General features: G+C 49.8%; 1 protein-coding gene across 1 annotated transcript in view; it reads left to right on the forward strand.

Moving 5' to 3' along the window:
* The window catches only part of ERGIC1 (endoplasmic reticulum-golgi intermediate compartment 1), a 556,793-nt gene that overhangs the window by 504,774 nt on the left and 38,451 nt on the right, over window positions 1-13,568 (forward strand). Inside the window, exon 8 of the mRNA XM_069652409.1 lies at window positions 508-608. Coding sequence (XP_069508510.1) covers window positions 508-608 — 101 coding nt within the window. The remainder of the gene's footprint in view (window positions 1-507; window positions 609-13,568) is intronic.

Consider the following 13,568-nt stretch of genomic DNA (forward strand, 5'->3'; position numbering starts at 1 on the left):
AAAATGCAGTTTCAGTGTGACGCATACGATGGATGATTGCAGTATTTAATGGTCTGTGACCTAAGATTGAAATAAATAGTAAGAAACTGTTGTAGTGGTTTCTTATGGAGAGATGAGGAACCCTCTGATTAAAAGCCAGGAAGATAAAGGTGCCAACTAATATGCACAGACGGGAGGCAGAGATGGGACGAGAAATGAAACCAAGTACAAACAAATGATATCTACTACCATGGGCTTGGCGTCAAGGAATGAAGTTTTCTTTACAGGATGGAATTTTAGCATAGTATGGATAGTGTCCTAGAACAGATGATACTGAATTAATGGTATCGTATGTTCGATTACTTGGTTATCTAGTGGTGTATTGTCGCTGGCATTGTGCACCCAAGAGCTTTGGGTGGCCCATTAAGAGAATAGTGTTGCTAGAATGGTAGTAATTGCTTGCTCTCTAGTTGTACAGTTAGCCGAGTTTGCTGATCATTTTCTGTCCTTGTCTTTGTTTCTCACCAGCATTAGCCTCTCATGATTACATCCTCAAGATCGTTCCTACAGTCTACGAAAACATCAAGGGAAAGCAGATGTACTCATACCAGTACACTGTGGCTAACAAGGTATGGGCAGGCTTTGCAATTGGACATGTGTCCATTTATGTGTGTATCCGTCATAAGGGGCAATTCAGTTTTGTAACTATGTGAGCGAAGGCCGGTGCATGCTGGAGAGTAAAAGCTGTTTAAACCAGTTTTCCTCTTATTCTTTCTCAAGTTACCCCTTCCTGCCCCGCTCCCCACCCCAGCGGTCTTTGCTCAACCCCCTTTTCCCATTCACTGCTTTAACATACTTTTCTTCCCACCCCCCATCTTTGCATGCACATTACCATCTCTTCTAAATAATTCCTTCCTACCACAGATTCCTCATCTTTTGAAATTGCTCCCTTTGAAGCAAAGCTACAGCTCAGCTGCCATGAAGCCATTGGTGCCACTGGATGTGATGTTTGTGTGTGGTCTGTAAGGAAGGCATGGTATCACCAGTAAGACGGGCACAAGTGACCACAGTTCAAGTGTTTATTGAACTTCAACAAGGGTGTGATGAACGCCTATTTTAATTCTAAATCTACAGATGGGAGCAAGCTACGACCAACAAATAATAATGCCGTCCTAGTGGAGTCTCGTCAAAATAAAAGGGCCTATACTAAAAAACAGATTGCCAATCCTTACCTTTAAATACAAATAGTGTGGGGTAGTGTTTATGAAAAAGGAAGAACTATTCGCAAAATTATATGTCAGGATGTTCAGGCCGTTGACTTCCCTTCCCCAAGTTTTCAGCACCGGACAAGGTGGTTCACTCGAGCATAGTACACTCTGGCTTGTTCGGCACAAGGGTAAAGTTCATTTCCAGCATCAGGGCCTTCTTTGTCCAAGTCACTCTACTTGTGAAGTCTCTTGATTCAGAGGGCCTGATGTACAAAAACAAAGTTCCTTTCCTCTTAAAAGTACCCAATTCCGGTGATTCACTCTTCACCGTGGATTCCTCGAGCCGGGTCCAGATCCCCTTTTCCAAGATTCAAAGAATATTCTTTCTCGGGAAACTCAGTTCACCCCGGATTCCCCTCACCGGGCTCAGATCCTTCCTCTTACACAATCAGTCTCCCTAAGCCGGGCTCAGCCAATTTCAGTTTCTATTAACTATGGAAGACTTTCAAATGTGCAGAGGGTTTAGATTGACCTGTTGCAGGACCACTTCGATTTCACAATTCCTTTTTACATTTGCCACCTCTACGTTGGGTACCCAACAGAGACCTTGGAATGAGCACCCACGTGGCGCCGGACCACTCTGTATACAGTATCTGTCTTGGCTTCAAATGTTCAGTCACTCCATTGATCGATCAATTATATTTGCGTTGCTCATCACATACGGTTCACACACTGTTCTCTTCAGATTTCTCCATACAATGTTGCTGCTTGCAGACCGGTCTGTCACCCAGCTCACCGGCTTTGCTGACTTTACTGGTGCTGCTTTGTTGTAGGAGCCAAGAACAGTACCATGGAGGCAAACCCTCCTCCCCGCCTTGACTATCGACGCGGGAGAGCCCTGGGTACCTCTGACACACAATGCAGGTTTCTTCAGCTTTAATTGTAGGTCTTAGTTTTCTTATTCGCTTGTGAAATAACGTTTTTTCTCTGAAAAGGTCAGGGGCACTTCGCTCCTTGCAACCCTCTCTGGTCTTGCCGTCTTTGTCCTTGTATTAAACTGCCCTCTTGCAACGGTTGCTTCCTTGTGTGCTTTGCCTTGCTCAGTGTGCTTTCATGCTCCGCCTTTTATCCGTGTGGGGAAGTGTGATGGAAGTCAGGTGTGTGTAATCAGTAATTGCCTGACTCTGCCTGACCATTATGTTGGGACATGTCTGGTATACTGGTCAGGTATTAGTCTGTTTTCTCTCACAGTGAGCTGTCAATGAGAAAGTGTTTGTGTCGAGAAAGCTAGGGGGGGGCTGAGTTCCTAAGTATCCTACCTGGTAGGATGGGGAAGAGATTTAAAAGAGAAGGCGATACCACTTCTCACCATCCGGTCTCCCACTACCTGAAGACCCCTCATCCAGGTGATCCTCCCGCACTGGTCCACCCCCAGCAACTGGATCGAAAAGCAAAGGCTGTGTCCTGGCCACCTGGATGACTGATCCCCTGGGACTAGCGGGGGAGACACCTTCAGGTTTCTCACAGGTCCATTGCTCTAGGCAATTTTCACCATATGTGTATTGAATCATTACAGTCTCCCCAAAGACTGCAATGTTGAGGCATTAAAAAAAAAAGGTTTCAAGCGGCAGATGGTGAATCCGCATTGGTGCTGTTTAGTGGTTGGGTATGGGTCATGACACAGGATGCCTCCAGTTCATGCACTCAAGTTCCCACCGTAGTGAGCAGAAAATGATCCTTTTCAAAATAGCGGTGCTGTTGGGGACACTCTAGGGTTTGGGTGGCATCAGTTCAACCCTCCAAGCTCTGATGCAAGATGTTACCTCCACTGCCCCTTTCAAAAGCAATGCAGGTCAGGAAAAGGAAAACAAAGTAATACTTCTAGACACTAACACTCATTAGACTTTTTAAGGTAGCCCGATCAGTTACCAACATTGGGCTTGGAGTGTACCTAACAAGGGGACACATTTTGGTCTGAAAAAAATGAGCGCAGCTTTTTCCTTTCAAGACCACCCTGATGGCTGTCATGGAGACTTTCAGGGAGTCCATTCTAGACCATTTCCAGTATAATGCCCCATCACCCGCTGTGGAAGTACTCGCTGCTCCTTAGTTGGACAACATTGAGGGCCAGTACAAATACCTTGCTCCTAAAATACTTTCTCTTTCCTTCATACTTCTGAGCTAGCCACCCTTCTGCAATAGGACCCGAGCCTATTGCATAGGACATCCTTTTTTTTTTTCTTTTCTGAAAGCGAAGGAGAGAATACTTGCACTGCCTCATATACCCAGCTGTGCCCCAACTTTACCTGGACGATGGCTACACCAAAAAGCTCCTTTTTCTGCACCAACAGAATTGAATACTTGCACAAGTCATGGATCTCACATTTGTCTTGCTCCCATTTGTCATGGAACCCTGCTTATGCCTCATAGTTTGGCACAAATCGTGGGGTACTGTCCCTTCTCCTTCTCACTTCCTTGTGAGTCTAGGGAGGTGAGCCTGCTATGCAATATTCCCACTAGTGGTGTTGGTAAGCAGGACCTCGCATTGAGAGGCTCCCCTATTGAGGATAAGGGCTCCCACTCCGTCAAGGAACTCACTAATAACCTCTCTTGTACACCACCAATACCATGCACACTTGGAGCAACCCGTTGTATCAAGCTAATGTTTGTTATTGTAATGTTAGCCCCAACATCCAAATTGAGAAGAAGTGTATCACACATACTGTGACAAAGAAGAGGTAAGCGAGTAATGATCGCTCCATGTTTGACGAACACTCAGACTGTGATGAAGAAGAATGGGCGAGCAGGAGAGATTGCTCATACAACAGAGAAAGTAAGGTTCCCTGGGGAGGACCCATAACTTGCATATAAAAATGGAAGAACTAAGCAAAATGTGTGAAGCCCAGGATGTTCGAACCTGGGGAAGGCTGGGAACTGCTGAGGAGCTCACAAGTAGCTGTACTCCAGAGGCCCAGAAGAAGCAGACGACTGTGCCGTGCAGTGGACTGGAGCCCCAAGGAAACGGAGTGAAGAGACAGTGGCTTGACCTGGAAAAGATGGACTGGTCAGTCCAATAACACTGATACTGTTACCGCAGTGACCCAGCAGCACCACACAGTAGAACCAAGAAGCAGTGAGAACTCTGAAGACGTTTTCGACTCGAGAGTCGATCGGACTGTGGAGGAGCACTTGTGGCCTCAAGACTGTGGATACAGAAGTAACTGGAGAGGCGGGAGGACTAGGGAGGGGTACAAGGAAGAGAGACGCTCATCGGACTCGTCTCAGTGACGCTACAAATATTTGCAAGTGTGAGATTATCAACAGGACACAGCCTACTCCTCCAAGTAAACCTATAAATATTCACCAGAGAAAATAACTATGGTACTCTATCTACTCTTCGCAGTGGAAAGAGCAGGATTCACAAGAGTGAGAAGAAACCAGGCATGCAACCTACTCATCCCAGTGAATGGACAAGAGACGTTAATAGAGAATATCCTTGAGGGAAAGGGAGACCCTGAAGCCTATCAAAGGTTATAAATCAAGCCAGAACCAACAGATAAAGGTGGTTTGGAATACCACCCCAATCTTACAGAGGAAGTTAGAGTAACAAACCCGGACAAAGCTGAGAAACTATTTTGCTTTTAACAGAATAAGTAACCACAGGAAGATACAGAAGCAAGGACAAGGAGAGGGTTCCTCTCCTTGTCCCATCAAAGTGTTGTTTAATACGAACTTTAAAAAGACAGTGCCAGAAACCCGAGCCCAACGGGTCAACAACCCAAATATTGAACGGATAGGAAGTTCACTGTTGAGAGAAAAGGGATGCCGAAATCCTGGTGAAGCCCCAGAGTAGAACTAGGGGAACTGGTCAAAGAAATAGCCAGGAGCTATTTGAAAATAGTTCATTAGGACTGAAAAGCCTACCCAGGAAAAGGAAGTAATTCTCAGTTTTTTCTTTTGTTTTCTTAGTGTTGGCGCCAGAACAGGTTGGTTTTGAGTTGGAGGACATACATATTCTTTTTGGACGATGACTAGCACACTATTTAGCTTGGGAAACCCATAGAGTAGGGATAAGTAGGCCTTTTTTCTTGTTTAATCATCTGTTTGAAAATGACAAACTAGTCAGTCTCCTTCTTCTGACCTACCACTGGTTGGATTTCAGGCATTTTATTGGTCCACGCCCTACTTTGTTTGGTCCAGGCCATTTCTGGCATTGTTATGCCACATACAACCCACTTTCTTTCAGTGCATTTTTGTGCCTTTGTGAGGAACAAGCCAAAGGTGAATAACCTCTCCTTTCTTCTTCAACCCTCCCAGTGAATAGGTCCTATGCACCACTGACCTTTATGCACTAACAGCACTTTGCACAAGAGTGGTCCTGTCCATATTGTTGAAGGGAACTCTGAAGCGGAGCTTCGCTTTATAAAATCGCCTAATTTGAGTGAATACCATGGTACACTCCATGAATGATACACTGCCTAAATTCAGGGCTTTCTTTGAGGCTTCCTTGTATGCCATTCTCTGTTCATTTTTCAGGGTGCAGTGAGGCTTTGTGATCAAGCAATTGCTGAGCTCCACCCACCCTCCCTACCCCCCCACACCCAGATGTGCAATTTAAAAGATGGCTAGCTGAAAGGATGCTGCAGGGGTGCCTCAGTCTAGGGACCTACCACCAGGTCCACAGCACCTAGCCCATAACCGAATACAACCTCTGCTGTAGGTCTGTTCACATTGTTGACCATTCCGCTGAAAGTGTTTTGGATCCCGCGCTCCAGGAGCTACCACTCCTGCTTGTGCTTTAGTTACTTTTTTGGGAGGCGTCAATTAGGGGCCCAGTATAGTGCCACATTAGTATGCCCCTCCCCAGCCGTGTTTCACTTCTGTGTACTACCCTCCAATTAAAAGCGTGAACCCTGCATACCTCATCTCCAGCTCATTCTATACACTTATACTGAACTGATTGGCTGGTATTGGCGTTCAGTCAAATATTGACACAGCCCGTCCCCCTATCCCCCCACCTCTCATGTGCTTCCATTGGTAGGTGCCCTGAAGGTTACTGCATCGCCTACTGCGTCAGGGATTCCTCCACTGGCTCAAGCCCTTTCTCCTCCTTGTGAGTCTACTCAAATGGCTTTTAGTTCAATCTGCCAGGGCATTCCTGACTTAGAATCGAAATTGAACACGAACACACACGAACACACACGAACACACACACACTTCACAATTTGGGTCCAATTTGACTGTGGCAGTGAAGCACTTGACTTGTGTACAAGCGCTTTACAAATAAACAATTCAAATTTAGTTACTCAACCCCCTGATACAGGGCCCTTCAATAAGAGAATGTGTCTTTCTGTATACACTCAAAGGCGGAGTCATGTGATGGATGGCATTGGCCATCTGTAGTAAAGCAAGCCTCATCTGCTTCCCACCTTGATTGAGGAACAATTCTTGGGCCTCATTCTAAAACCAGAGTAGCAGATTTGCCATCTGCACTTGCAGCAGGCCAATGGGGATGCTGTCCTCAGACTTCAACCATAGATTCTAAAAGGGCTTGATTGAGAATACCATGGACCTGTGTGCTGACCCCCATGCCATGTCCTTCCTGTATTGAATATTTCCAAGCTGCTCTTGATGACCATTCTGGTGTCTGTATTATATTGCATCAAGTGGCATGTCATCAGCCTGTTTAAGAGCTACTAAGCTTCAAGGATGATGCTCTGGTTATTTCACTTTTTCAAGGATGAGGATCTTAAAGCCAAGTCGCTTATGGTACTGAGCTTCTGTCCAATCAATTCAAAAGATCAGGTTTGTCCGACTTGGCACAACTAATGTTGGTGACGGATGTCTGCCTCTTCAGGTGATTGAGTCAGTCTGTCAATCATGGTCTTTGTGTTGCTGCAGCCTGCTGAGATGCCTTGCCCCTCCGGATGTAAGGTGCTGATGGCTGCCTTTGTGTGGCTGACGGTCCATCAAATATCCTCTTCGTTCGGCAAGAGGGAAGGATCTGGACATATAATCGGCATGAGATAGGCAGCTTCTGGGGTGGTGGACAAGAGTAAAGGAGAAGAGTTGAAGGGACACGAACCAGTGCAGGACCGGATGATTGGAATCCTTATGCTGTGCCAACCCAGACAAAAGGGACCTTATCCGTCACCAACGTGAAGTGTCACCCCAAGAGATAATAGCATTGGGATTCCAAGGCTCATTTGACCGCTTAACATTCCTTTTCAATGGTAGCGAGTCTTGGGAGTATTTTACGGCTGATCAAAAACGCTGTTCTCCGATTTGACAGTACCTTGGAACAAAACAGCCCCAAGTCCCGTTCAAGATGCATCTGAATGTAGGAAGAACGACTCTGAAAGGTTGAGACCATGGAGGATGGCATGTGTAGAAAGACTATTTCGAGGGGATTGGGTCCTCCGACGTATTCCATATCTATGACATGTAATCACCACTGCTGTGCTGCTTCGGAAAATCTTCGGCGTCTGCATCCTGTGTTGATGTGGATACGCCACCCTCGAGGACCTCCTCCGACGGCTGACGTCACTGGATGTTATAAGTAGGACGTAGGACGCCCGTAGCCTCAATTCCGTTTTTTTTTCAAACGTGTTCGCATCGGAGATCTCGGCATGCCTCGACTCTTGGAGTTTCTGTTCTTTCTCAGTTCTTCGAACCTGTTCGTATTGTAAAGTACTTTCTTCGTGAAGATGTCTACCTCGTCTTCCACACCGCGTCTGGGCTTTAAGAAGTGCCGGGACTGTTGGTCCAAGATGTCGGATATGGACTCGCACAATGCCTGCCTCTGGTGCCTTGGGGAGGCCATGACACGGATGACTGTCGACTGCCAGTCGCTCACGTCCAATGCCTTGCGGGAGCGCAAGAAGAAGTTATCGGTAGGTAAGATGTCCAAGCCACGGAAGTTGAGGTCTGCGGGGCTTTGGATTGATGATTCGAGGGGCGACTCTCCGCGTCGTCGTCAGAAGTCCAGTGGGTCTCGGTCCCGGAGTCGGTCCCGCCACTCTTCTGCCTCTTCGAAGCACTCCCAGAAGTGCCGTCATCGGTCGCCTTCCCCGTCCTCATCCGAGGACTCCGCCCGTCGGCGGGTCGCTTACCCCACCAAGCAGGCGACGCCGGAGGAATGGGCTTCCTTCGGGAAGAAAATGTTGGCGATTCTCGAATCGCAGGGCACTGGTCCGTCCGCGCCTCTGATTGGGGTCGGTCGTGATCGGTCGAGGGACACCGCTCGCACACCTTCGGGCTCGGGTGGTCGGCACGATTTGCGCGGAGAGGTCCCGCTCGGACAAGGGGAATCTTTCTTGTCATGCCCGTTCCAGGTCCCGGTCCTCGACGCGCTCGAGACCGTGTGCACCTGTGGTGTCTTCGAGGAAGACGTCGACGCTGGTGGCGCCAAGGTCGTCGACGGACTCTTTCGAGGCCCCGCCTCCGAAGAAGTCGACGCCATCGGCGCCCAGGCTGTCAAGGGACACGCTCAGGGCTCAGGCCTCGAGGACTCCGTTGACGCCATCGATGCTGTCGTCGCTGCCGATTCCTTCGACGCCTTTCGAGGCTGTTTCGACGGGGGTTCCCCCAGGGCTCAGTGGAACCACCTAGAAATGCTCTGGCAAAGGTCAAGCATGGCTTTGTTCCACGTTCTGTGCCTTCTTATCGCCAGCTTGAGTTTATTTCAGAGGTGGATGAGGGCTCTGATAATGGCATGGTTCCGGATACGGTGCCGGACGAGATTCTCTCGGGCCATAGCCAAATTGAGGACCTGCGGCAGTCCCTGCACGATGCCAGTGGGCTGGACACCTCTCTGGAGGTGGAGTTTTGTAGGCCTGAGCCAGACACTCATGCCGACTCCTCGTACCAGCGCCTTATGTCCAGGGTCACTGAGTACTTGGGATGGTCTGCCCCTCTCTCAGGGGATTTTCTTCAGGATGACCTTACGGATATCCTCGGCCAAGGTCCACCAACTGACCCAGTACTGCCGTTCCATATGGCTCTACAGAGGAGGGTGGCGGTGGCGGCTTGGACTGCTCCGGAAAGTCTCCCGGCAGTGGGCAAGTATTTGCCGCGAAAATACCGCCCAGCCAGTAGCGACCCCTGCTACTTGACCAGGCACCCCACTCCGGAGAGTTTGGTGGTGCAGGCGGCTACGGCCCCGGCAAAGCAGACGTCGTATCCTACCATCCCTGCTGATGGGGACGACAAGCGGTTTGACGGCTGGGTGAAGAAAGTGTTTTCTTCAGGGGGTATGGCGCTTCAGGCAGCCAACTCAGTTTGTGCCTTGTCACGTTTCACGCACCCTCTGTGGAACTGTTTCCTTAGCGGCTGAACATATTGCCGAAGGGGACGAACGGGATGGTTTCCTTGCCATGGTTCAGGATGGCAAGGATGCCATGTGTGAGGCCGTTCAGTCGGGTTTGGACATGGCAGATTGCGTCAGCCGGTCCATGGCGGCGAGCACCGTGATACGCAGGTTTGCGTGATGTGCAGGCCCGGCTCCTCAACATGCCCTTTGACGGGGAACATCTTTTTGGCAGCAAGGCTGACGAGAGCCTTGAGAGGTTGCAGACCTCTAAAGCTGCAGCAAAGTCGTTGGGCGCTGCAGTTCGCCAACCTCTGCCTTTTAGTCCTAGGGGACAGCAATGGAGGGGAGGTTCCTTTCATTATTACTCTTCCTTTGGTAAAGCGGGAGGAGCTGCCAGTCAAAGGGGCCACCGTAGGAGTGCCAGAGGTGGAAAACAAGGTACTCGAGGTGCCAAGGCTGCAGCCGCTTCAGCTCAGTCATTGAGGCCATGTCCCATGGTTCACCGGTTGGGGGAAAGCTGGTGCAGCATCTTGCAGAGTGGCGCGCCATTACTTCAGATGTGTGGGTTCTGGAGATCATAACCCACGGCTACTGTCTTCCTTTCCGGCAGAGGCCTCGAGACAATCCGCAGGGGAATCTCTCTTTGAAGAGTCTGGATCCGCTCCTTGCGCTGGAAATTCAATCCCTGCTGGAGAAAGGAGCCATAGAACTGGTGCCTGTAGCAGAGAGGAACAAGGGATGGTATTCCCCTTATTTTTTGATTTCCAAGAAAGACTGGGGATTGAGACCCATCATGGACTTGCGCGGTTTGAACAAACTCCTCAGGAAGGACAAGTTAAAGATGGTTACTCTCTCTCAAGTCCTCCAGGCCCTTCAACTTCAGGACTGGTTGGTGTCTCTCGACCTCAAAGACGCTTATTTTCATAAGCCGATACATCCAAAGCACAGGAAGTACCTGATGTTCGCGGTTAGTGACTCGCGCTTTCAGTTTCGGGTCCTGCCATTCGGATTGACCTCCACCCCGAGGGTCTTCACCAAGCTCATGGTAGTGGTGGCAGCGCACCTCAGGAAAGGGGGGATTCAAGTCTACCCCTACCTGGACGATTGGTTGATCAGGGCGTGCTCTCCCGAGCAAGTCCTGGATCATGTGTCAGTCACCTGCCACTCCCTCCACAAGCTGGGCTTCTCCCTCAACTTAAAGAAGTCACATTTGACACCACCTCAGAGGCTCCAGTACATCGGAGCAGTGCTCGACACGTCCCTGGGGCAGTGTTTTCCTCCCCAGGTGCGGGCTCATCACATTCAGCAGATGGTGCACAAGTTTCAGCTTGCCCAGAGTCTCCCAGCGTTCGAGTTCTTGAGATTTCTTGGCCTCATGGCATCCTGCATTCTTCTGGTGCCAGAGGCCAGATTGCGGATGAGATCTTTGCAATGGGCACTCAAGCTCCAGTGGTCTCAGTCCTCCGGCAGGATGTCGGACCCTGTTCAGGTGCCGTCCTCGGTCGCCCAGGACCTTCTGTGGTGGGCTGTCGAAGACAATCTGATGAAGGGGGCTCCATTTTGGCTACCCTGGCCGGAGGTGACGATCGTGACGGACACATCCCTCACTGGATGGGGAGCTCATGCCAACGAGTTGACAGTCAGCGGTCGTTGGTCTCCGTCGGAGTCCAGACTCCATATCAATCTGTTGGAGCTGAAGGCCGTCCGGCTAGCCCTGACGGCTTTTCTGCCGACTGTGCGAGGGAAGAATGTCCTGATCCTGATGGACAACACGGTAGCCATGCACTACCTCAACAAAAAGGGGGGTGCAGGGTCACTTCCTCTGCGCAGGGAGGCGATGCAGCTCTGGTTCTGGGCAATCCAGCAGGAAGTTTCGATCTCGGCATTTCATCTGGTCAGAGACGAAAATGAGACAGCGGACGCTCTGAGCAGGCAGAGCACGATCTCTCACGAGTGGGAGTTGGCTCAGGAGATTCTCCTGGAGATCTTTGCCTTTTGGGGGACCCCTCAAGTGGATCTCTTTGCCTCCAGTGTCAACCGGAAGTGCGAGAGGTTCTGCTCGCTGGAATTTCCTCCAAAAGGAGCCTTAGGAGACGCGTTTGTGGTGGAGTGGTCATTTCCGCTGCTGTACGTGTTTCCTCCCGTCCCCGTCATCCCGCAAGTACTGCGGAGGTTCGGTTCCTGGATGATCCTCATTGCTCCGACGTGGGCCCAGAGGACGTGGTAACCGGACCTTCTCGACTTGTCCATCTGCCCTCCGCATCGTCTTCCCTACCGAGACGATCTGCTCACGGGAGGGGGGAGGGGTCAGGTTCTCCATCCAGAGGTCAGATCCCTCAACCTTCACGCTTGGTTTCTGAAAGGTTGAGGTTTAAGGATAGGGACCTCCCTGAAGACGTGATGGAGGGGTTGCTCTCGGCCAGACGGCCCGCAACAAAGTCCCTGTACCATTATTGTTGGTGTAAGTTCTGCGACTGGTGCAGGGTTAAGAATGTGGATCCTTTTGCATGTGACATTCCCATGGTCTTTTTTGCTTTCTTTGGCCCGCAGGGGCTTGCAAGTGGGTACCGTTAAAGGTTACTTGGCGGTGCTGTCCATATTTAAGCGCTCGTCTGAAGAGTTCCTATTTTAAAATTCCTTTAATTTCCCAGTTTCTGAAAGGGCTCACTAATGTGTTCCCTCCGTCACCTTCCAGGTGCCCGGTTGGGATTTGAACCTTGTTCTCAAGTTTCTGATGGGTGCTCCGTTTGAGCCTTTGCATTCATGCCCTTTGAGACTGTTAACTCTTAAAACTGTATTTTTGGTTGCGGTCACTTCCGCTCGCAGAGTGAGTGAGTTACAGACACTTTCAGTTAAGCCACCCTTGACTGTGTTTCATAAGGACAGGGTTGTCTTTAGAGTTCGTCCTTCCTTTCTTCCGAAGGTGGTGTCGGAATTTCATTTAGGCCAGAAGGTTGTTCTTCCGGCGTTTTATCCTCCACATCCTGGTAAGGAAGAGGAGAGGCTCCATAGGCTTGATCCTAAGAGAGCGTTAAGCTTTTATATTTCACGCATGTCCCGGGTCAGAGTGGACAATCAACTCTTCATTGGTTACGCTGGTAAGCGTTTGGGACAAGCTGTGACAAAACAGACTTTGTCTCGCTGGATTAGTTTGGCTATCTCTGAGTGTTACCGCTTGGTGGGTAAGGACCCACCGGTCGGCTTGCGGGCCCATTCTACCAGGGGTATGGCTGCCTCTACTGCCCTACAGAGGGGTGTTCCTATTCGTAACATCTGTGATGCAGCCACCTGGGCTTCGGTACATACTTTTGTACGTCACCACTCCCTCGATGCCATCCGTGGGCAGGATCTGGCCTTTGGTAAGGCGGTCCTTTACTCCGCAATTTGATTGGGCATTCTAAATTTCTGTTTTCTAAATTCTTTTCCCACCTCCTTGCATTGGTACTGCTTTGGGAGTCTGTCATAGATATGGAATACGTCGGAGGACCCAATCCCCTCGAAGAACAAGTTACTCTCTTACCTGGTAACGTTCTTTCGATGGGATGGTCCGACGACGTATTCCATATCGCTCCCTCCCTGCCTTCCCCGCTACAGAATTTCTTATGCGATTGCAGCTTACGTTTCCGCAAGGCTTTGTGTGTCAGACTGTCAGAAGACTGGTGCCACACGTTCTGGGAAAAAACTACAACTGAGGCTACGGGTGTCGTGCGTCCTACTTATAACATCCAGTGACGTCGGCCGTCAGAGGAGGTCCTCGAGGGCGGCGTTTCAACGTCATCGACGCAGGACGCAGACGCCGAAGATTTTCTGAAGCAGCACTGCTGTGGTGATTACATGTCATAGATATGGAATACGTCGTCAGACCATCCCATCGAAAGAACGTTACCAGGAAAGAGTAACTTGTTCGTTTCATGTGTGCGAAGGCCAATCAAGCCCGGCCTGCCTGCTCGTTTGGACCCAAGGATTCCTTCTTTAGCAGATCGGTTAGGGAAGCTGCTAGGGTGACAAAGTGGGGGATGAAACACCAGTAGTAGCCCAAGAAGCCCAAGAAGGCCCGTATCTGTCTAGGT

The sequence above is a fragment of the Ambystoma mexicanum genome, chromosome 3p, assembly GCF_040938575.1.
Source record: "Ambystoma mexicanum isolate Mex_15411 chromosome 3p, UKY_AmexF1_1, whole genome shotgun sequence".
Lineage (NCBI taxonomy): Eukaryota > Metazoa > Chordata > Amphibia > Caudata > Ambystomatidae > Ambystoma > Ambystoma mexicanum.